The sequence below is a fragment of the Polypterus senegalus genome, chromosome 11 (assembly GCF_016835505.1).
Source record: "Polypterus senegalus isolate Bchr_013 chromosome 11, ASM1683550v1, whole genome shotgun sequence".
Classification (NCBI taxonomy): Eukaryota; Metazoa; Chordata; class Cladistia; order Polypteriformes; family Polypteridae; genus Polypterus; species Polypterus senegalus.
In genome coordinates, this window is record NC_053164.1 from 167,552,195 (window position 1) to 167,578,479 (window position 26,285).

General features: G+C 38.2%; 1 protein-coding gene across 6 annotated transcripts in view; it reads left to right on the forward strand.

Annotated features, from left to right (window-relative positions):
• The window catches only part of LOC120539703 (serine/threonine-protein kinase WNK1-like), a 332,709-nt gene that overhangs the window by 195,776 nt on the left and 110,648 nt on the right, over window positions 1-26,285 (forward strand). For 5 of the 6 annotated variants that reach the window (XM_039770078.1, XM_039770079.1, XM_039770080.1 and 2 more), the window contains exons 11-12: window positions 722-889; window positions 15,529-16,011. In XM_039770078.1, coding sequence (XP_039626012.1) covers window positions 722-889; window positions 15,529-16,011 — 651 coding nt within the window. The remainder of the gene's footprint in view (window positions 1-721; window positions 890-15,528; window positions 16,012-26,285) is intronic. The other variant, XM_039770083.1, reaches the window with a different exon arrangement.

A 26,285-nucleotide genomic window follows, 5' to 3' on the forward strand; every position in this document is an offset into this window, starting at 1 on the left:
CTAATGCTGTAAGAAATTGTGCCAGCTGTGCACAAGCGACTGAAGAAGCTCGAGCAGCCGCAAATGCAGCCCCGGGTTCAAAGAAATCGAGCAGCCCGTGCCTTGCCGCGTGAAAACTCTCAGTGGCATGGCATTGCCATGTGCAATCACACAGATATTATTGAGGACGAATTGTGGTTGACGTTAATCAACCATGCACCAGTCGGGGACTGGCAGGACATGATCCGCCACCCCAACATAATTATTACTCCGACTCTGATTAGAGTCGTAAAATGCGGTTTGTTTTGAAAATTTGTTTACCGGAAAAAAATCAAATGGGGTGCGCCGAGGACCCAAGTTCATGTCTCGCAGCCCCGTTTAAACAGGAAGCTCTTCATTGCATCGGCTGAAAAGGTCAATTTTAAGTACAAATCAGTGCCATGGTAACAAAATCATTTCAAGGACTTAAAAAAACAAATAATTCTTTGCAGAGAAAGTATAGATTTCACAAACGTAGAATTTGTAGCACGATTCGATTGGGCTCCCAGTCGCTAGTGGATAATATTGTGAACTTAAAAAGGTTCAGAATTAGTTCAGTAGTGTCCCCCATTTGCAAATATAGTATCAATTTTCTTCAGCTGTCAGTTTTTTGTTTTTTTTTTATTCTTCTTCTACTTAAGGTGGATAAGATTTGGTCAATGAAGATAGTTAACTGTTATTATATATATATATTTTTTTTAAGCCTCCAGGTCAGCAGAATTCTCATGTTCCTTCCTCAAATCTCATTGGACACTACATTGCACCACAACAGCAGTCAGTGCCTCCCTCTGTACCTCCTGCAGTCATCCCTGCTTCTCATCGTAGTCAGTCTCATGTAATTCAGACAAACCAGGTCCCCCACCCAACACAGGTAAATATTTAAAAATAACATTTATGGTGTAGTCCTTCCTTATTTCAAAATGTAATATATAGAAAAATATGTTTATTCCATTTTGTGTATTTGAAAATGTTTCCTTGTACACTTAGTGTTAGTGTTTCAACTCACACATACAGCATGGTAACAAGAACCTCTTAATTTGTTTTTTTTTTTATTATTACTGTACATATTAAAACTGAGCATGAAAATTTTTAAAATGAAATGCTAAGCTGCAAAAATTATTTTCAAAGCACTTTGATGACGCAACATTCCAGTTCTTCACAGGGTCTATAAATATATTTTGAAAACCGCCAGGCACACACAGAGCTGCACCACTGTCATATGTACTTTTACAACAAATAGCAAAGTTTGAGGATATTGAAGATTTATGAACAGATAAACCTTAGCAAGATGTTAGTCTTTTCCCAATGTTTAATTTATGTTGGTTAGGGCTAGACGATATGGGAAAAAAAAATTTATCACGATAATTTTTTTCATATCAGTCGTTATCAATGTATATCATTATTTAAATGAAATTACTATTTCAGTCAAGCTTAAGGTTTCCTTTTTACTCCTTAGTGAGATGCGAAGACATAAGGCTAATTTTGGTTAAAATATTTATTGTCTGTCAGAAGTTGAACATGACAAATGTACTCTAGAACATTATACAACTGTATTTCAAATAAATAAAATGGCAATATCCAGTATAATAAACTAAAATCTTAATTCTGACCAGTCAAAAGATTTGCATCTTACAGGAGAACACAAACAAAATATACAACTAAATTCTTTGGTCAGTTCCAAATAAATGCAATAGGTACAAAGTAAAAAATGTCTTACTGGAGAACACACTAAATTTCTTAGAACATTAGAACTGCCTAGAGAAAAACAGGCCATTGAACCCAACAAAGCTTACAAGTCTTATCCAATTAATTCTTCTAAAAGAACATCGAGTCTAGTTTTGAAAGTCCCTAAAGTCTTTCTGTGTACCACTCTACTTGGTAGCTTATTCCAAGTGTCTATGGTTCTCTGTGTAAAGAAAAAAATTCCTAACCTTTGTGTGAAATTTACCCTTAATAAGTTTCCCCTTCTTCTTGATGAACTCATTTTAAAATAACAGTCTTGATCCACTGTACTAATTCCCTTCATAATTTTAAACATTTCAGTCATGTCGCCTGTTAATCTTCCATTGCTTAAACTCTAAATGCTGAGCTCTTTTAATCTTTCTTCTTAACTTGTTCCGTGTAGTCCTGGAATGAGCCTAATCACTCTTCTCTGTACCTTTTCTAGTGCTGCTAGATGAGGCCTCACCAGTGCATTATAAAACTTGAGCATAATCACCCTGGATGTGTACTCCACACATCATGCTATACATATAACCTCAAATTCTGTTTGCCTTCTAAATGGCTTCTGAACATTTTTTGGAAGTTAATAGCACAGAGTACACTTCGACTCCTAAATCCTTCTCATAAGGTGTACTCTTCATTTTCAGACACCCCCCATTGTGTATTCAAACCTTACACTTTTATTCCCAATGTGTAATACTGACATTAAATTTCAGCTGCTACAAATCTGCCCAAGCTTGTATGCTGTCCAAGTCCCACTGTAATGATTTAATAGATTCCATATTATCTGCCAATCCCCCTATCTTGTTATCATCTGCAAACATAACAAGCTTGTTACTTAAATTCTTATCCAAATCATTTATATATGTTAAAAATTGTAGGGGCCCTCACTGACCCCCGTGGAACAATACTCTCAACATCAGCCAATTCTGATAAGCTTCATTTAACCATAACCACATGCTTCCTTCTTCTGAACCAATTCTGCACACATCTAAAAAACATCACCCTGAACTACAACTTATTTTAGTTTGATGCCCAACCTCTCATGTGGCACTTTACCAAATGCTTTCTGAAAGTTAAGATAAATAATATCATATGCTCCACTTTGATCATATCCTTTTGTTGCTTCCTCATAGAATTCCAGCATGTTAATAAAACATGACCTCCCTCATCTGAACCCATAGTGACTGTTCAGTAAAACTCCTGTACTTGACATGTGCTATTCAATCTTATCTTTAATAATTCATTCCATTAATTTTCCTGTGATGCATGTTAAGCTTACTGGCCTATAGCTGCTTGGATATGCCCTGTCACCCTTTTTATATAACAGGATAATATTTGCCATTTTGCATTCCTTCAGAATGTCCCCAGTGTGCAGTGACTTCCTAAAAATGTGTGTCAAGTGTTTATATATGTACTCACTAACCTCCTTAAGAACTTGAGGGTAAATATTATCTGGTCCTGGGGCCTTATGTATAAACGGTGCGTACGCACAGAAATGTTGTCTAAGAACATTTCCATGTTCAAATCGTGATGTATAAAACTTAAACTTGGCGTAAAGCCACGCACATTTCCACGGTAGTTCATACCCTGTCATACGTCTCTGCTCGGTTTTGCAGACTGGCGGCACCCAGCATCAAAGTAGTGCTACTGTTCCTGTGTGGTTTATCTTTCTTTTTCAGATCTACATCTCTGACGCGCCTTTATAAATACACTGAAATTACCAGCATATTGCTTATTATTTTAATGCATTTGACTGTAATTAACCTGTAACAATATAATGGTCCACAGAATGGTCAAACTTTTCCAAATACCATAACTGGTTTAGCGTTGTTACTGTCACGGCATCTTCTTTTCCTTCTTTCAGCTGTTCACGTTAGGGTTTGCCACATCGGATCATCTTTTTCCATATTACTCTCACTGTACCACTCAGAGTATTTATATCACTGTATCTGAGTGTGAATCACAGCTGTACAGCAGCTGATCGGAAAGAGAATTATTGGTATACAGCATCAAGCACACGCTGCTTCAGCCATTTGCTATTTGAACTGCTCTCATCCGACAAACGCTTCAGAGTCTTTCATGTACTGACCTCGCGGTTCAGAAACAGTTTCATCACAAGAACTCTAAACGCACTCCATCAGTCCATCAAGTGCTCCTTGTAGAATTGTCTGTACTTATAAGTATAATCACCTCACTGTAAACTTGTGATACAGTTATAATATTGCACAACCTGAGCCACTTTATAAAGTATGTATTTACATATGATAACAATATAATTTTTAAGATTAAATGCAGCAAAATATGTTTATTATATTATACATATAAAACTTTAACATTAACTACATGGTGCCGCAGCGCTAGCCAGGAGCTGGAACTTCGTTCACAGATTGTTCCTGCCTTGTGCTCTATTCTTGCTGTGGCTGGCACGACACTGGAAGGATAGATGGATAGAATAATTAAACATTATGAAGATATTTCAATGTTCCTTAAAAGGAATGATTGGCATTCTGAGCTTACAGATGGCTTAACATCTATTGCAGAGCTGATTGTGTGGCAATTGGGTATTTGGAGAAAGAAAAGTAAGGACAGGAATTGGGGGTTAGTACGTTTGAAAGAGACAGTACTTCTGTAATAAAGTATTTCATCGAAGATCGCGCATGGCGCAGCAAGCATCTTGCGTGAGACATGAACAATCACTGCGCCACCGTGTTCCCATGTTTAATAATATGCTTTAACTCCTATCTTCATGAAAATGATATCACGTATACTTCTCGGTATTTTAATTATTCAGAGAGCTGTAATATTACGAATGTAATGGATTCTGTGTCCTGTCGGAGGAAGAGAAAGCCCGGAAGCACTTAGTAATTTACACACACAGAATTCAAATACAAACAAAGCAATTTAACATGCTACTTTAGTTACGATGTGATTTGAGGAACTAGTAAATTAAACGATTTTAAGATGAAGTTTATGATATTCTACTTTAATGACAAAATAAACTACGTGATTAAAGTGGAAATTTCGAGATTAAAGTTGACATTTCGTGCTTTTTCCCCCACTGTGTGCCTTTTTTTTTCTCTGTACCATACTAAGCTTTCATATGACACTCAGACGGTGGGCTACGACTCGCCTTTTCACGGCAACTTTGATATGTCACTTTTTTTTATTTCGGGCACTGTGCAACTTTGTGAACTTGAGCTTTCGAGTTTCTCCGGCTCGCTATGTCACTCGATTATCTTCCTTTTGTTGTTTTTACCACTGTTTAAACCAACAAATAGTAAGTTTTTGTATTTGATTTATGCAGATGGCGCAGTGGAAAAGCTACTGTTTAGCAACCTCGAAGTTCCGGCTTCAAATTTCATATCGTCCTTGTATCATCTCCAGACAGAAGAGCAGCTTCAGCGACAGACTGCTGTCACTGTCCTGCTCCACTGACAGACTGAGATCGTACCTCCCCCACACTATGCTACTGTTCAGTTCCACCGGGGGGGGTCAGTAAATGTTAACATTATACAATGTTATCGTCTGTTTTACCTGCATTTTCATCACTCTAATTTAATATATATATATATATTTTTTATCTTATCAGTATGCTGCTGCTGGAGTATGTGAATTTCCCTTTGGGATTAATAAAGTATCTATCCATCTGTCCATTTCTCTCTATCTCTCTGTCTAGCTGTTTAAGTATCGAGCCACTATTATTATTATTATCACATAATAAAAGTATACATTTGATGTGAGTCTGTAAACGTCCTGTGTAAATGTATGGTACTTGTAAAAGTTAGCACTGAAGGGATAAAAGCAGACATACAAACGCAGTTCAATCATTTCTCCTTGGTGTCTTGTTGAGCAAACTGACACCACAATATCTATGGTGGATGTTACTTTTCCTCACACATGGACATTTACAGTACATCAACATGTCATTTGAATGATTTTTTTAGATAAAGCCAAAATGTAACCTAATAGCAGAATTTCATTTCTACCTCTGCAATAAGCCTGGCAATAGGAGGACAGAAATGTCTGCAAGTTAAGCATTGCATATTTATATGTTTCAAGAAATTGTGTGATTGATGTGCTACACAGTTCCTTAATTATAAATTAAGACGCTTATTTAATGTTACTGTTTTAACTGTTGTGGTGTTGACCCGGACACAGACAGGCGGACATGTTGTTCTTCACCACCTCACGTTTTATTTACAATAATATTTGCAATAAATGGTCACTAAGACCCAGTCCAAAAATGCACAAACCCCAACACACAGTCTTGGCCACACAGATGCCTCTTCTCGGGCCGCCTCCACACCTCTCTCGTGCCTTGTCCTTCTTCCAACTCCAGCCCTGAATGAAGGGAGACGGCCACTTTTATACTCTCCTGGATGAGCTCCAGGTGGTTCCAGGCATTCCCCTCTTGGCCACACCCCAGCGTGGCGGAAGTGCCGGCTGTCCTCCCGGCAGCTCTCTGGGTATCCTTCTAATTCTTCCCCCCAGCAGGAAGTGCTGAGGCAACAGGTCCCCAAGGCATTGGGGCGCCTCCTGGCGGTGACCACAAGCCCCTGCAGGGTGGGGCTTCCATGCCCTCAACTCGTGGCCCCCAAAGCAACCAAGAAGGCGGCCCCCACGTGATCCAGGGTGGGCGCAGACCCACATCCGGTCCCTCACGGCGTCCTGGCCGGGTCGTTGCCCCTGGCATCCCTGACACTGTACATAATATTAATATTGGATTAAGGGGGATATAGTAAAGTAATGGATAGGTATGTATTTTAACTTTCTGTCCAAGGTAAAGGAAAGGAAAACTAGGGAGACGAGACGTGATCTTCTCAGAGGTTCTCGGAAGACACTTAAGACTAGAATTACCAGAGCCTGCGATAAAACTCGTAGATCCGTCCCACCTTAAATCGCTTGTCACCTATCCATCAGTGTCTTTTGTCCTTTAAATGTGTTGACAAGCAGCTAGCAGTCTGCTATCAGATCCCCCACCGGCACACAGTTTTCTCAGCTCAAGTCTGTTTACCTGCGCGTCAGTTGCTTGGAGTTGTAAAGAGTGAGAAGTCAAGCAAAATCACACCTTTTATAAATACTATATCGTTATTTGGAACACATGCATTTCATGTGTGTTCTATGTTTACAATGATCTATGTAAACACATCGTTAAAAAAATAAACATTTTTCATGTTTTAGTAATAATTGACAAAATGTAGGTAATAATTGACAAAATGTAGACATGAAGTTTATAATGTGTGAAACTTGAAGTCCAAATATCAAAGAAACACTTTCACAAAAGGTACAAATATAACAGTACAAGTGCGCTTTTATTCAAAAATATAACTGCATTAAAAGAACACGCGTTAGAGTGCGACATTGACGCACATTTACTACGACTGCTTTGGTGGTGCAACGGTATCAGCTGTTGACTGGTAATCAAAACTTCACGGGTTTGATCCCCGACGAGTCTGTTTTGAGAAGTGAGCTGCTTTTATTCTTACTATTTTAGAATAACATATATTTGATTTCAGTCTGTAACAGCCAGTGTAAATGTATGATACTTGTAAAGGTTAGCTTTTTTTTTTTATATTCATTTTCATTCTCTCAGTCAGCTGTTATAGACTGAAATCAAATGTATGTTTTTATTAAGAATTTTAACAGGTGACAAGAAAGGTAATGTAGTATATATTCCAGGAATAACATTAGACACCAAAGGAGATCTTGATATGCCATTTGTATTAAAATGTTTACAGTTTCCCATGAGAATAGCTTTTGCTATGACAATTAACAAATCACAGGGACAAACATTAGACAAAGTCGGATTATTTATTAGAGAAAAAGAAATAATATTCACTCACGGGCAGTTATACGTTGCGTTGTCACAATGTATCACCAAAAACTGAGTCAAAATTCAATGTAATCTTGAAGAAAAGGTAATTCCAAATATTGTTTTTAATGAAGCTTTAAAGTAAAAGTACAAATAATAAAATTGAAACAGTTCCAAAGGAAAAAAAAGCTTTTAAAATTGTATATCCGATTAACCAAACACAGGGTTTGGCAATTAATTAAATAAATGCATTCTGTATTTCCCTTGCCAATGCATCTAGGCAAAGAAGCAGTTAACCTTTTATTTTATTACTGGTAACTTGTGTAAGCTAGTTCAGAAGCACTTGTGGTATTTGTTCTTCTCACAAGGTCAGAAACAAATGCTTTTGGTTAGGAATGTACTGTACATTTAATGTTTGCTTGTCCAAATCACCATGTCCCAAGAGCCAGCTTCGGCAACCGAGGGTCGGAACGCCAGAGTTCCTGCCTTCGGCCACCACCCATATCACATTGCACCTGACCCCTGTGGCCTCTCTTGCAGGTGGTGGGCCCACAAGAGAGCGGAACCACGTTGCTCCTTCAGGCTGAGCCCCATGGACAAAGGTCCAACCACCAGGTGCTTGCAAGCGAGCCCCTCCCCTGGGCATGACTCCAGGGTGGGATCCCGGGTAGTCTTTCCCGGGCAAGGAAAACACCAATCCTTGATTTAAATCCATGTGGGGGTCTCAGTATCGAGTTAGTCTGGATCTTCACCTCAGACCTGTTTGCCTTGAGAAGCCCTACCAGGAGGATGTAGCTCCCGACAACATAGCTCCAAGGATCACTAGACTGCGCGAGGCCTTCTGCCACGGCAAGGCCTCGATACAAGAACTGCCCAAGTTCGTAGTTCGATGATCGACTTTATCGTGTCTTTGGATCTGTGGTCTTGGACACTCGGGTGAAGAGAGGGGCTGAGCTGTCAACTGATCACCACCTGGTGGTAAGTTGGATCAGATGGCGGGAGAGGCTGCCGGACAGACCAGCCATGTGGCTTTGCTTGGAAAGCATTAGGGAAAGAGGCCTTATTTTAAGAGTATGTTAGAGACTGCCCAGTGCAGACAGTAATATCAACATATCTCTTTTCAGTAATATTAAAAAAACAAGTTTACAGGGGGATATTATATTCATGTGGGACTTTAAATATCTGAATATTAACTGGAATAACCTTGAAAATAGCAGAGCAAAACAGCAAGAATTTTTAGAAGCTTTATCTGATTTTTTAGGTTCTTATACAGTAACGTTTGCACTGTTTTGTTTTGAATTTTTGGTTATTTTGACAAGAAATTCTATTACAGCTTACAAAAAACAGAACCAAATTACAGTTTAGTGTATCAGACAGAACATTTATAATAAATGGCATGCTGATAAACACCATTTATTCATTATTTTGGGTAAGCTTCTGTTGGTAAAGAAATAATATGCAATTATTGGCCACAGACATCATGTTTAGCCACTCACTACTTAATTTAGTGGATTTATAATCCATTAATTCTGATTACAAAACCTAAATATCTGGCAGGGCTCTGACCATGTAAGTTTAGGATTTTCTAAAATTGTAAATCAGATACAAAAAGCAGCCCCTCAAAATGAATACAAGTAAAACAATGCTTGAGCCTCAGTAATTTCCCCTGTATACACATTTCTTTTTATACTATGAATTAAATGCAAACCAAAATTAGCATAGATTGAGCTTTATTTGTTGGTTGAAAGTACTTGGTGTTATTGTGCCAGAGAGAGGATGTGCAGCATTGTTCATGATGATGCTTAGTTTTGTTTTAATTCTCTGCTTCTCTACTATCTCTAGGGCATCCAGAGTGTGTCCTATAACTGAGCTTGCCCTTTTAATTAGATTGTTAATTCAGTGGGCCTCTCGAAGTGATATTACCAGCCCAGCACATTACAGTTTAGAAAATCGCAATGACTATGAGAGAAACGTGAAGGATGTTGCTTCCGATGTAAAAAAAAATGCAAAGAAATAGATCCTGCTCTGCCTTTTCTAATATAGTTCCTCTGTGTCCCGAGATCTGTCCAACCTCTCATTAATGTGGACCCCCAAGAACTTGTAAGAGTGGACCACCTCTACATCCACTCCTTGAATAGTGATCTGACATAGAGGCTCTTTGGTGCAGCAAATGTTAATAACCAGTTTCTTAATTTTTCTGATGTTAAGATGCGGACAATTCTCTTTGCACAAAGAAACAAACTTCTTTCTTACTTCTTGACTCCTATACTCAGTTTTGTTCCCTTTATCAAGACACCCCATAAGTGCAGAAACATCTGAGAATTTCTGTAAGTGACTTGACCTGGTGTTATATTTATTGTCTGAGGTGTACAGAGTGAAGAGAAATGGAGACAGGAGTTCTTCTTGTGCTGCTCACATCCATATCAGAAACACAGTCCTTGAGCCTCACAATCCTGCAGTCTGCCCAGGGCACCATAGGCTCATCTACCTGCATATAATTGCATCCTCCTCTACAGTCATTGTTCAATAGGCAAACTTCAGTGGATCTAGGTGGTCTACCACAAGAGGACTCATATAGTCCAGAACCATTCTCTCAAAGGTCTTCATGATGTGAGATGGTATGGTCACTGGTCTGTAGTCAACAGGTGAAGAGGCACCTGCCTTCTTTGGAATAGGAACAATGCAGGATGTTTTCCACAGCACTGACACTTTCTAAAGCCCTGGGACAGACTGAACAGGTGACAGGACATCTCAAAATTGGTCAGCACAGGACTTAGGAACTCAAGGACTGAAGTGGTCCCACGGCTTTTCCTGTGTGTAGCTTCCTCAGTTGTCTCCTTACTTGGTCTTCAGTTATGGACAGTCCACACTGATGGTCAGAGGTGGACTTATCACTGGCCATTCCAGTTGACATGGTAGGAATTATTGATGTAGTAGGAATGGTGTGGGGATACATTGGAATAAGGTGGCAGTGGGAGGAAAAATCTCTTTAAAAATTTAGTTCAGGACGTTAGCTTTGTGCACATCCTCTTCTAGCACCTAAGCCCTGGATTGCTTGAGTACCGTAATTATACTCAAGTATAATTTCAGATATCCTTCATGTTATTCTAAGTGAGTATGTTATCTATTTTAGTGTTCTAAGCATCCTTTACTTCACTCAGCTTTTTGTTCAGCACATGCTGTATTTTCTTCAGAGCCTCTTTGTCACCAAATTTGAATTCTCTCTTTGTCTCATTCTGAAGACTTATTAGCTCCTTAGTAATCCAATGCTAGCATGACAGAGGCTTATCAGATAACAAATGAAAACAAAGAGTAACTAAGCAACTGTATATATAATAATGACACTGAATTGATATTGCCTTCATGAGGAGACTATCTAAGATTTCAATAATGTAGCATAATGTTCTAACACGTGCATCTGAACTATCATAGTTGAACTGATATATTTAACTATTACTGCTAATTTTTTGAAAAATAGAATAACAATTATAGTTCCAATATAAGTCAGTTTATTCTAGTGATTACAGGGTTACAGCACTTAACCAATTATAGCTGTAATAATGTGTAACATTAATATTTAAACTCACATGTCAAGATACACAAACATTAAATTACAATTGTGCTGGAAGGTTAATTTGAAAAAAGGCTGTGCTAATAAATATTAATGTTCATACTAGAATTGGGATATGGTTAGTTGATAATGGAGAAAAAGAAATTGAAAAGTAATAGCAGTCCTAGAGGAAGCACATCTTTGTGTGGTCCTTGGTTATATAGAAGTTTGACAAACTGCCTATCCACCTTGCTCCCAAACATTGTATATTTTGTAAGAGATTAAGTGAGTTAATCCAGTTTGGTTTTGTGTTGGTAATCATTCAATCCTGTAGGTCCCAAACACTGTATTGTCACTTTCTGTGGACAGGAGTAGTAGTATGACTAAATAGCAGTGACACCAAATTCTACACGAAGGTACAAATAAGATAAATAAAATATAGTAAAAATTCAAAATTTCAAGTCTTGTGTTTTTGATTTAGTAACTGACATATTTACAGCATGAACAGCCTAATCAACAGTTGTAAAGAGGGTATGATAGTCAGAATTACTGGTTCTTCAGCCTTATTATTTTCTTTCCTAAATGTAATGCAAAAACTACTCTTTCTTATTGCAGCATTAAGTGTGTTGATCCTTTCTCTTTTCCACAATCTTGTACAAGACCAGGCTTGTCCCAGCTTCTTACTGCTTCTCATAATTTTCACAAGAACTCGCCTCAACAAAAACAACTGACCAGTCTCTCGAAATCAGCTACAGTGTAACTGGTCTCACTGTCCACTCTTTATCCTACACTGAAGTCAAGTGTAGGGATGCAATAAAGAAAACCCATTCCTGTTATTACTCCACTGCTATAAACAATGGTAGCAATAAACCTAAAATTGTTTTTACTGCAACAAATTTATTTAAATCCTGTGTCATGTACTATTCCCTGTAGAACACTATTGGGCTTTTCTAAAAATGTATTTATTTTTTTATATCTTCATAACCACAGCTGATATTAAGGCAGTAGTAAATATGTCAAGGCCCAACAAGTGGAATACAATATCTAAAATATCACTCACTACACAATTCAAAATAGCCAATAAAGACTGTTGACACAGAATTAAGGGAAGATAATCACATCTTAAAGCAGCTCAGAGTCAGTAGTATGAAAGTCATACTTGATATTGTACAGGGTGACAAAATTACATTGATGTTCAAATGCAGTTGCACAATTTTTCACAGTTCTTAGCAGGGTAGAAGTAACCATATCTTGAAAGAGCATGGCAAGCTAATCACAGTGAATGGGAAGTAACAATAAGATGACAGTAAGAAGTATGATTTAGGAGGTTATCAATAATTAAGAAGTGCATTTTACTGTTATTTTTAATTGTTAATTCTGAAAAGTAATTAGTAATTGAAAAGTAAATTTGCCATTCAGTTGTTATTGTTATGAACACTGAGTTGTTCTCGGTAGATACATAACTAAACTTGTAATTTTTCATTTTTCCATTTGCATTTTGCCTCCCTATAATTTTTCTTAAAATACAGATTTTTCTTTTTTTCACAATTTTTCCATTTTCTTGAAGCCTTTTTAAGTTTAAGTGGCAAAAGAGCATCTCTTCTTCGCTCATTTTCAAGTTAAGATTTTTTACTAAATTGTAACAGGCAGGAAAATCATAGCAGGAATCTTGTTAATACAGTTTAAAAATGAAATAATAACTTTAGAATTAAGAGGTTAATTTTTCTTCAGATACTCTGGATAGAAATAGGGCAATACTGTTAAGGCCACAAAAATGATAATGGTGGTAAGAGAAGGCAACATCAGTGACTGTCAAACTGTGGGATATAATAAAGTAAGGATTATAAGCATATCATTGACCTGGTGTAAAATTTCAAAGAATCCAGCAGTGATTAAAATTCTGTAGCTTTGTAGTTAGTATGATGATTTAATATCACAAATGATGGAGATTTTTTTTGAGGTTTATATTAATAAGACAATAAACAGAAAAAGACCCAAAGCAATGTGTAGTAAGGGGATGTTCAAAAGCTGGAAAGTGATGCAGATTGGATTCTATAAATTAGATAACAGATTTAAAAATAGTTTCAGTGGCACCATCTCTCTTCCCCCTCCCTAGCCCCCCACCTTGTTTCACAGTGCAGAAGACTATAATTGTGAGGTTAAGGTTCTACAAGAAGAGAGAGTAATTTTATCAAGCTACTTTTCAGTCAAAAAATGTCTAGATTGTGTTGAGAAATAAAATAATTATAATTCTTGGAGGAAAGATAATGTATATTGACAAAGGCCAGATCCCACTACTGACACTGTGTGACTTTGTGTAAGTCCATTCACTTCCTGGGCTCCTTTTGGAAAAACGAAAGAAATGTAACCAGTTGTATCTAGTGAAATGTTTTAAGTTAGACTGGATAGGCCCAATAAGTAAATAATAAATAAATAATAATCATCATTAGATTAACAATTCCAAGGTTGAAATCAATTATTTTTAGTTAACACCACTAATAGTATCTTAATTAAATTTCTAGAATTGAAACTTTGATGTTTCACATAATCAATATAATACAAAGCATCGTTTAAACATTTGCCTAAACAAGAATTACTAACATTTCAGGATCTGTTGCTTATAATCAAAAAGAACAGAGGCAGGGCTAACGGAGTATATGCATAGTCTCACCAATCCACAATGTGAGAGGTGGTGGAATATGTTTGCTGGCCACATGTGTGAAACCAGTGATTCTGGTGCAGGTTTCAAATCCTAAACAAAAATTATAACTATCGTTAAAAAAAGTAATTGTACAGATTATAAAAATGAAGACTAAGACATCTTCTAATTCACCAAATCCCTCGTTCCACTATAGGGTTACAAGAGTTATATTTAAATTTATTGTATAGCATATATCTAGAAATCCAAGCTTTGAAAGCCATGCTTATCTCTCTGTATATATAAAAAAAAAAAATCCTGGAATGGAAAAGCAAGCCGACGATGCGTGATCTTCTCGGAAGTTCTCGAAAGACTTTTTAAAGAGCCGCAAGACAAAAAAGGCTGGCCACGGAGCATCTCGCAGGGACCGTAAACATTAGACTTGGTGCCAAGAGATTGTCCCAGGGCAGTCTCGCGGGGACGTGAAACATACGATTCTTGCAAGACGCATCCTTCTTATCAAATAAGAGCAAGGACAGCCAGCAAAACATTCAGTCATGTAAAATTTCGTGGCACACATAGATCCTGTGTTCTCAGCAAAGAAGAAAGAGCAGTGGAGAGAAAAGAGACCCAAGGCGTGACACATATGCAGAGAAAGGTACAGAATATGAAAGCAGTAACAGTCGAAAGTATTGTAGCGTCCCAGCCAAGCTGAAGCCTTTTTTGTTTTAAGTGACTGTTGGGTCTGATCGAGGGAGGGCAGCACGGAAGACTGATAGCTGGGTGGTGATTGATGTGGAAAGGGGCAGGCGAGACCCATGGGAGGAGGGGTTGGAGAGGGTGCTTGAAAGTGTTTGGGGATAGCACAGATCGGATTGACGCAAACAAAAGGAAATTAGTTTAAGTCAGAGAATTTCAAAAACGGGGTTTAACTCACATGCATTTATTGGTTACTTTGCAAAAAATAATTAACTGCTGATGATGTGGATCGTTTTGTCTGTGCTGAAATTCCAAACAGAGAAACCTATCCTAAATTATGGTACAAAGTCATTAAACACAAGTGTCACAGAACTCATTTAAAAGATTCAGCATATTGGCACACGAAAGATTCCAAATATTGTTTTTACAGAAGTTCTGAAATAAAAGTGAAACTAATGAAATAGCAACAATTCAAAGAAAAAAAATCTTGCAAGTGTGTATCCGGAAAACCAAACACGGGTTTGGCGAGCGAAGCGAGCAGGGGCAAAGCCCCCTAGTTTTATTAAATTTAATAAGCAGGCTTATAAATTTACTTTGTTGATTACTGTGTTTATTTTCATTTATTGTTTTTCAGACTATTATTTTTTTTGATTTAGTACTAATTACATTTTGTAAAGAATATTAAAATTCATTGACAGCATTTGACAATGTTCATACAGCTGTCTTTGACCAGTTTTAAATGTGTGGTTTTGTAGTGATAGAATTATTTTAAATTTATTAAATTATATTTCTTATTATTTACCTTTAGTGCTTATGTAAAAAATATTTTAATGATGATGTAGTGTGCAGTGTGAACTCCTTTTTATTTCTTAAATTAACATGAAAAGATATTTTTAATTACAACTATATTTCTATGATTTTGTGACACATTTCTTTCAAAGTACTATGTAACATTAAACATTCATTTTAAGCTTTCTGCTCAACAATACACTTTGAATTACCAGTAATCATATTGATCTCTTTTCATTAATCTCTACATTCATTGCTGACATATCTTACTTCTTGTGTTTTCCCCTTATTTTTAAGCCTCCTGTGTCTCAATCAGTGCATCCCTTTCATGGTGAAACTCCACTTTCTTCAGTTTTGGCTTCCAATCTCCCACAATCAAGCTCTCTCCCCTCATCTTCCCATTATCAAGCTCTTGGACAGACTTTACCTACCACTTCCTATCAGCCACAGCAGTTCAATGCTAATGCTGTTTTGTCCACATCAACACCACATGTCCCTATCGCGCAGGTGGGTTTCACTCAGCCTTCACTTCACCTGAACAATCCTATGGCAACCAGCCTTTCCCAGCAGCCTCAGATGTCTGGACCACCACTGATAGTAGCTGCACCTACAGCATCTATTGATGCTCAGACAATCATTTCATCAAGCCAGGTTGTTCCTGTGACTCTAACAGCAGCTCTACTACCCACACAAATCTTAGGTGGTCAACCTCTTCCTGTAGTTTCAACTGTGCCAGCAACATGTGATATGCAATTTCAACATGGAGATCTTCAACAAGAGGTATATATGTGAATCTATGTTTATAATATTTTATATCTGAATCTAAGTGATTTGCTTTTATTAACAAATGCTTTGTGAACTCTGGACTATGCTGTAATACTAACCTTAAGTAAATGTTTGCATTGATGTTTTTCAGAATGTATTTTGGTTTATACTGTAATATCTTTCTTTTGTTTTCTCTGAAGTTGACCTAAAAATATGAACCTTTAAACTTACATTTTTGATATTAGCTGTTGTTATATACTTTAAAAACTTATGTTGATTTTGCAGCTGTATGTAGACAAGCTACAATGAAATTTCTACTTTCTGTACTTAACATTAGATGAAATTTAGATTAAAAAATATATATATAAAATATATGTATAGTATATAAAATATAAAATATATGTATGTATGTATGTATGTGTGTGTGTATATATATATATATATATACATATATATATGTATGTATGTGTGTGTGTATATATATATATATATGTATGTATGTGTGTGTATATATATATATATGTATGTATGTATGTGTGTGTGTGTGTATATATATATATATATATATGTATGTGTGTGTGTATATATATATGTATGTATGTGTGTGTGTATATATATATATATATGTATGTATGCGTGTGTGTGTATATATATGTATGTATGTGTGTGTGTGTGTATATATATATATATGTGTATATATATCTATACTAATAAAAGGCAAAGCTCTCACTCACTCACTCACTCACTCATCACTAATTCTCCAACTTCCCGTGTGGGTGGAAGGCTGAAATTTGGCAGGTTCATTCCTTACAGCTTCCTTACAAAAGTTGGGCAGGTTTTATATCGAAATTCTACGCGTAATGGTCATAACTGGAAGCAGTTTTCTCCATTTACTGTAATGGAGATGAGCTTCAACGCCGTGGGGGAGTTTAGTGTGACATCATCACGCCTCTCACGTAATCACGCAGTACATAGAAAACCAGGAAGACCTCAAAAAAGCGCTGAAGAAAACATGCATTATATAATTGAGGAGGCAGCGAAACAATAAGAAGCTTAACGAAAGTGACATATACAACCATATTCATGAGTTCTGCTACTTCGGAAACAAAGCACGATGTAAACCTACACTTTAAATTAAGTTCATAGACAGGCTGCGCTGGCGTTTGTAATTTAGATCCTGCCCATATAAGGCCGTCCGTCAGCGGCAATCCAATAACAAACTGCCACGGGTAAATATTCACAGGTGAAGGACTGTGCTTATGGAGAGGAAGATGAGATGGTCAGGGTGGTGTTTGACACAAACTCAGCGAAACTGCGAGAGAAAGTTTTAAGTGCCAGGACTAAGGTAACATTAAATACAGCTATGGACATAGCACGAGATGGCACCAGCACAGCTGGGAAACTTCGATGCATGTACACCGAGCGCTCACGGAACTGGCGCGAGTGCACAGATAAAAGCAACAGTTCCAAAGAGCTGAACAAAACCAATTACACAATTGAAAAGGCAGCAAAAATATGAAGCGCCTGATACTTACAAGCATATTCATAAATCCAGCTACTGCGGAAACAAAGCACACGTTGGAAAAAGTCAATGTCCCGCTAAAGGAAGACAGTGTAAAAAAAACCCGTGCATGCAGTGTGTCAGGTCTCAGATAAAGAAGAAGACGAGCTGTTTATTGATGCAGTAAGAAACGAATCGATGAATGAAACCTGTCATCTTTACAACGATTGACAAACACGGAATGTAACTTGAACACAACACATCCTACAAATACGAACCTGATTGAAAGAAATAATGATAATCAAATCCTTGATGACAGCAACACTCAGTAACACTCACAAAACAAATACTGTATATTGACAGTCATGTTACGTTATTTTTAAAATGTTCCCTTTTCTTTTCTAGCTTTTTAACACACTACTTCTCCGCTGCGATACGCGGGTATATATATATGTGTATATATATATATATATATATATAACGATCTACATACTCGAATAATGGATACTTTATTCGCCATCAATGATTGTTTTGGTAAAGCCATACTCAGTGTATTCATTAGATGAACGGTAAAAAAGTAAGAGCGAGAGGAGGATGACTCATTGAGGCATGCAGGCTGTAGTGCTGGCGTCAACTCTATCTGAATTGCGCGATCACATTTGAAAAATATATCTTTTCAAGTTCTATTTAGTCCATATGTGTCAAACTCAAGGGGCGGGCCACATCCGCCCGGCGTAATTATATCCGCCCGAGATCATTTTATATACTGTATTATTGTTATTAATGGCCCGGTATATGAAGCGCTGGTAACACAATAAACTACAAATCCCATAATGCAGCGCTTGGCTAGAGTTATTGCGCACTGAGTTTGCACGGCGCTTTGGTGACTTTGAAGAACAAAAAAAGTCCGTCTACATGCGGCTCGAACCTTGTGCATGTTTGGTAGCACATATCTGTGTGAGAAGCTCTTCTCAGTGATAAAGACTAACAAAACAGCACACAGGAGTCGCCTCACTGATGAGCACCTGCAATCCATCCTGAGAATCTCCACAACACAGAACCTCACAGCAAACAGAAACAAACTTGTGGCCAAAAAGATGCCAGGCGTCCAGCTCTAAAATGACATATGAGCAAAGACAACTGAATGATTTGATTTGTTATTGCACGTAAGAGCGGGAGTCAACCGTTTTAACAAACAGCGTATTGCACTGATACGAAATAGCTGTGTGTGTATATATGTAGATATGTATGTATATATACAGTATATATGTATTTGTGTGTATATATGTGTGTGTGTGTATGTATGTAGATATATATATGTATGTATATATGTGTATATGTATAGATATGTATATATATATATATGTTTATGACAACAACACTCATCACTCACAACAGTGACAAAACAATTACATTGACAATCAGGTTACGTTATTTTCAAAATGTTTCCTTTTCTTTTTCATTGCTTCTTTAACACACTACTTCTCCGCTGCGAAGCGTGGGTATTTTGGTAGTATATATATATATATATATATGTGTATATATATTAGGGTTGGGCGGTATCCAAATTTTGATACCGTCAAACCTCCTCCCTATTTTACCTCGGTATACGGTATTACCGTGAATAATAAAAAAAATTGTGACGTAAGGCTCAGACAGCGTCACCAAACTGTTGGCTTGTGCCTAAACCGTTCAGAAACTGAATATCAAACACTAATACTGAAACAATAACAAAATAACATGCAGAACAATATTAACAACTTTTATTAGCAACAAATAGCAGTTTATAAAAAATGCAAATACAACAGTCAAACAGAATTAAATTAACATAAACATCCAGAACAGTTTTCCCGCGGAGACGCGCACACAAATCAATTAAATTAAATCACACCGCCTGAACAACTTTTAATAACAAAGATGAGCAGCTTATAAAAAAGTGCAACTAGACCCACAACAGTCAACCAGAGTTGAATTAACATAAATATCATCCATATTATAAAAAGTATTGCTAAGCAATAGTCCTAAACAAAAACGTCTTCTTTCCAATATCGTTTTTAACGTAAACCAAATAAAAATAACTGAATCAATTAAATAAAAATAAACACAGTGCGAAAAGGAACGAATGGCAAGTGGCATCAGTCTTTTCAAGATTTCTCGCTAGAAAAACCAACATGTTTACTTTGTCCGGCTTTAACAGGGCACGTTGTGGACCGACAACTTTACCTGCGGTGCTGAAAACCCGCTCCGATGGTGTGCTTGTGGCACAGACGCACAGGTACTTTCGTGCCACTCGCCACATCTGGGGAAAACGCCCGGCAGCATTTTTCCACCAGAGAAGTGGGTCCTCGTCTCCTTGAGTAACTGGCTCCAAACAGTAGGCTGTTATTTCAGCTCCGACTCGGTCCTCTACGGTGCCGACGGGACCTGCCATTACATCAGATTTTTTTTGCAGCATACTCCCCAAACTCATCTTTTTTCGTGAGGGTGCAGGTTGCTCCTCTCCCTCTTCCACTCTGATGGCCACTGGACCTGCTGCCTCTAAGCTCACGATCTCAGCCTGTAATTCAGCCTAGGTCTTAGCCAATGCGTTGTCATCTGTCTCATATCCTCCACAGTAACGAGGGTCGAGGAAAGTGCATTTTCGCAATATTTTGTGCACTGAATTGGATTCATACTTGGCCTCCAGCTTTGTTAGAATTCCAGTTTTGATTGACTTTGTTAGCTGGGGGTCATTTTCTGATGCAGCCTTCACATTGTCCCTGCAGAGCTGTAGTATGTGGAGGATACAGGAACTGGTCACATAATTTTCTCCTGACAAAATATCAGTGAAGTCACCGACTGGTTTCAGTGCTTCGTGAACAGCTTTCAAGACGTCCATGTCCTGCCAGGTCAGGGACAGGCTGCTCCTTCTGTCATCAGACAGGACGTGTCTGATCGCTTGGGCCTGCTCGAGGATTCGCTCCACCATTGCCAGTTTGGAGCCCCAGCGAAGTTGCGCAGTCCTGCCGACGGATGGATGGATGAATTAATTAATGAATGATGAATAAATGATTAAATGAATGAATAGGCCTAAATAAACAAATGAATGAGTAAATAGGCATTAATAAACGAATGAATGAATAAATAGGCATAAATAAACGAACGAATGAATGAATAAATAGGCCTAAATAAACGAATGAATGCATAAATAAATAAGTCCATTAACGTATATTATTCCACTTGGTCAAATTTGCATGCACATTTATTTTAGGCTAAATAAGTCCCTTATGCGCATCAAGCCTGCATTTACTTGATAAAAAAATACAGGAAAAAAATTACAATTTAAAAAATGGTTTTCTATTTTAATATAGCCTACTTTTCAATATAATTTATGTGATGCAAAGCATATATATATATATCCCTTTTTTTATATTTGAGCCCCTGCCCCTGAGGAACTCTCTGCACGTTTTATGCTTACCGTTATGAGACTATGTTTTGGGAGTCCCAAGTCCACTTGCTTCTTGTGGAGTTCATGCTTACGTTGCCAGCTGTGTGAAAAGGCCCCGACAATATTACGGCATAGTCCGAGGGCGCGCTCGGTTTTTTGCCTCTGGTCATGCAATCCATTTGTGACAGCGAAGTTTAGATTGTGACCGAGCAGCATAGCCACGCCAATGCAGGGACCTGATTGCGGCATGAATGTTGGCAGCGTTGTCAGTGGTTATGGCTGAAAGTTTTTTCTCGTCAAGTTGCCATTCCTGAAGTGCAGCTCTGAGTGCAGCAGCAAGATTGTCTGCTGTATGACTCTCAGGAAAATACGTAGTTTGGAGGCATTTGGATTCAAGTTTCCAGTCAGGTGTAATAGTATGGACAGTCAGAGACATATATGGTGTCATGTTAACTGACGACCACATGTCAGTTGTTAAGGAATAACTGTGTGACGCTGACAGCAGCACTTGAACATTGTCTCTAACTTTACTATATAAATGTGGGACGGCTGTTTGTGAGAAATATTTCCGTCCAGGCAGCTCATACTGGGCATCTAGGACCTTTACCATGTCCGTAAAGGACTTTTTTTCACTGTGTGGAAAGAGACCATTTCCTTCGCCAAGTATTTTGTCACTGCATCAGTACAGGTTTTCCAACAGACACTGTCCCTTTGTACTTTGTTGCTTTCCGAAGGCCCCATTATCGCCGGCTGCGCACTGGCGGTGGACCTAAATGTTGTTGGTCCTGCATCGGGAGGAGTTGAAACTATTGCACTGAGTGACCTCGGGTCCATCCTCGCAGCAGTGAGTGGATGGTGGTTTCGTATATGCGACCTTAGGTTCGAGGTATTTCCATCTCTCAACGTCACCTTTTTGTTGCACAATTTGCAAATTGCCTCGTCCGTATTTACCGCCTCTCACTTCTCGTTCGGCCGAAACCAGAAAATACTGCCAAACTGCAGAAGTTGTGTTCTTTTTCGAGACCAGGTCACTTGGTGCGCGACTCGCCATCTTTCCCCACCTCTCTCTTTCTCCTCCATGCTGTCACGTGATGACAACCACGCATCGCATAAGCATTTTTAGGCATTAAATAAATTATATTTAATATTTAATCCTTGTCTCCTATATAAGTGCATTGTTTTTATGACGGTATAACGGTATTGAAACTGACACCGTTGCTATTTTAGATCCCGGATACCATATTACCGCTTTTACCAAGCCTTATATATATATATATATATATATATATATATATATATATATATATATATATATATATATATATATATATAATATATGTAATATATGTGTGTGTGTGTGTATGTATGTATGTATGTATGTGTGTATATATATATATATATATATATATACTAGCAGAATACCAAGGCCTTATGGAGAAGTAGTGTGTTAAAGAAGTTATGAAAAGAAAAGGAAACATTTTATAAATAACGTAAGATGATTGTTAATGTAATTGTTTTGACACTGATATGAGTGTTGCTGTCATATATATAGATACAGACACATACACATACATATATATACATACACATATATATGCATACATATACATATATATATATATATATATATATATATATATATATACATATACACATATATACATATACATATATAGCAAAATCCCCGCGCTTTGCAGCAGAGAAGTAGTGTGTTAAAGAAGTAATGAAAAAGAAAAGGAAACATTTTAATAATAACGTAACATGATTGACAATGTAATTGCTTTGTCATTGTCATGAGTGTTGCTGGCATATATATATATATATACACACACATACATATCTACATATATACAGACACACATTTACATACACCTATATCTATCTATCTATCTATCTATCTATCTATATATACATACACACACATATCTTCTTTGGGGTGCGAGGAGCTGTTGCTGGGGGTGCCAGAATCCATTGAGGAAGAAAAATTTAAAACATTATTTGTACAAAATCTTAATTTATCTATCCATTCCTATATAATTAAATGGGCAGGCTATTTCGTATCAGTGCAATATGCTGCTTGTTAAAACGGATGACTCCTAATCTTACGTGCACTTAATGCTGCGTGGGTATTATGAACTATCGTATTTGTTCAAGTTCTATTTAAATTTGAAATATAAGTAATTTTTATTTGGTCGACAGAAATATGTTTAGTAGGAATGAAAGTTAAATTTAATCATCATTGCATACATTTTTCTTCACCATAGAAATTGAAAGACTAAATCCAACTTCCATTCCTACCAAAGATATTTCTGGCAACTAAATAGAACCTACTTATATCCAAATTCGAGCTATTGAGCTGTCGCCTGCCTGCCTGAGTCACCCTTGCTTCCCAGTTACTTTTTTACCGTTCATTTAATCTTGGCTAATCGCGGAAAAATTATAACATGGAAGGAGGATTACACCGAGTATGGCTTTACCAAAACAATTATTGATGTCGAATAAAGTATCTATGATTCCTAAAGCTTAAATTGGTGATCTGGTTTTCTGCGTTAACCTCATATTTTTTCATACTGCGAGGGTAAAATGAATCGTTAAGTGCTGATATAGGCCTATATATATTGAATATATTGAAATAGTTTTACTATCAAATAATGCAAACAGTACGCGGCACGTGCTTCCTTTAATTCTGGGCTCATCAGGCAGTACACACTCACTGCACCCACTCGCTAATCAACCTCAGACGTCAGCGCTAAAGGCGAAGCCTCTCATGTTGCGCTATGGTGTATGGGTCGTTTATTTGACAGTATGTAGATTGGTGTGTATGTATATGTATGTATATATATATATGTGTATATATATATATGTGTATATATATATACACATATATATATATATATAGTGAACTTGGCCAGGACACAGACAGGCAGACATGTTGTTTAAAACCACCACACGTTTATTAAACACAATTATTTACAATAATATGGTCACAAAGACCCCAGCCAATGGTCACTCAGACCTCAGTCACGTGCACAAAACCCCAAACCAATCACTCAGTCCTGGCCACAATGCCTTGTCTTCGGGCCGCCTCCACAGTTCCTCTTGCCTCGTCCTCCTTCCACCCGACTCTAGCCTCGAATGAATGGAGACAGCCCCTTTTATAGAGGACCCGGATGAGCCCCAGGTGTTCCCGGCAATCTTCTTCTGGCCACGCCCCAGTGTGGCGGAAGTGCCGGCTGTCCTCCCGCTGCTCTCCGGCGCCGTCATAATCTTCCCCAGCACTTCCTGGTGTGGCGGAAGTGCTGGGGCAACAAGTCTCCAAGACGGGGCGCCTCCTGGCGGTGACCACGGGCCCCTACAGGGAAAGGCTTCCATGCCCTTGACCCGTGGCCCCCAAAACAACCCGGAAGGCAAACCCCACGTGATCCAGGCAGGGCTCTGACCCTCTTCCGGTCCCTCCGGGCGTCCCGGCCGCGTCATGGCCCCTGGCATCCCTGACTAATATATATATATATATATATATATATATATATATATATATATATATAACTTTTGAGAATGCAACGTATAGTTTTGTCCAGGAGGAAAGCAATGTTGCCTCAAATCAATGGTAATCTTTTGTAGGGTGTGTCCCAGAGACTTATTAATTGTCATCGCGAAGCAGAGCCTTACTGGAAATTTGAGGCATTTCAATTGAAATGGGAGATCAGAGGGTATAACGGTGATGCCAGCAATACATTCAGAGTGTGGCGCTCTGCTTTTTTTTGTGTAGCTGCCTTCACACAGCCTCTTCGCTGCTTTATAAACAAACGCCATATAAAGCCATCACCTTGTCAATTGTGTAATGCGTTTTTTGAACAGGTTTGATGTATGGAAGTGATCACTCGTACTGCGTTCAGTAAGTTCTCGTGAGCTTCTATCTTGTGTGATGTTGCGATGTCTACGGCTTAATTTAATGTTATCTAAGACCCGGCACTTAAAGGTTTCTGGCTGCACTCCGGTTGTAAAATGACGAAGCTGTGCGAGCTCACTTTTGAGAATGCAAGTATAGTTGTCCAGGAGAAAAGCAATCTTGCCTGAAATCAATGGCATCGTTTTGTAGGGTCTGTCCCTGAGACTTATTACTTGTCATCGCGCAGCTGAGCCTTACTGGAAATTGGAGGCACCTGAATTGAAATGGGGGATCAGAGGGTATAAAGGGGACGCGAGGAATACATTGAGTGTGGAGAAACTCTAGAGACAGCGTGTGTATTAACTTGTGGATTTTTCTGTGAGTATTTGGTGGCAGTGTGATGAAGTTGCTTCGGAAGACGGCGTTAGCCGCGGAGCTCAGCTCAGAGCGAAATTAGGTAAATGGGAGTGGATATGATGACGTGACTCCCCCACCCGCCTTAACTGTCAATCCCCCACAAACACAGTCTCGGAATTTGCATAAGCACACCCCTTCACCTGCAATTTTAACTTAGTTACAAAGTGATCAAAACTCTCGTTTATATCCTGCGTCCTCTCATTAAACTTGTATCCCGCATTTCCCATGAGCATGAGAAACACCAGCGGCAGCCTGTCTATTAACTTAATTTAAAGTTTACGTGTACACCTTGCTTTCTTTACGAAGTAGCAGCACTCATGAATATGGTAGTATATGTCACTCGCTCCCTTCTTATTGTTTCGCTGCCTTCTCAATTATATAATGCATGTTTTCTTCAGCACGTTTTTGAGCTCTTCCTTGTTTTCTACGTAGTTTGTTGACAGTCAGTTCACGTGATTACGTGGGCGGCGTGATGATGTCAAATGAAACTCCGCCCCCCACGGCTTTCCAGCTTTATGAATATTCGATTCGCCATCAATAATTGTTTTGGTAAAGCCATCCTCCTTCCATTTTATAATTTTTCCGCCACTAGCCATGATTAAATGAACGGTAAAAAAGTAAGAGCAAAGCGAGGGTGACTTATTTAGGCAGGCATATATATGACAGCAACACTCATGACAATGTCAATCATGTTACGTTATTATTAAAAGGTTTCCTTATCTTTTTCATTACTTCTTTCACACACTACTTCTCCACTGCGAGGCGCGGGTATTTTGCTAAATATATAATATATGAATGACCTCCAAAGAGCGCTGAGACTTTTGATACCATGTCATGTGTCTGCAAAAACTGGGGTCTCCTGCCCAGCAAAATTCAAGCAGCCAGCGCGCGTGCATAGCTGTGCCGGTCTTTGAGACGCTGACTGCGCTTCTGCATTAAGTCAAAGTGAGCACTTTTAATTTTTTTCATCCTCCCCCTGCACTATAGCCCAGACAAGTGCAAACACGGGACCCCTTTTCTACACCACGGCAAAATAATATTAAGGCGATTCACAC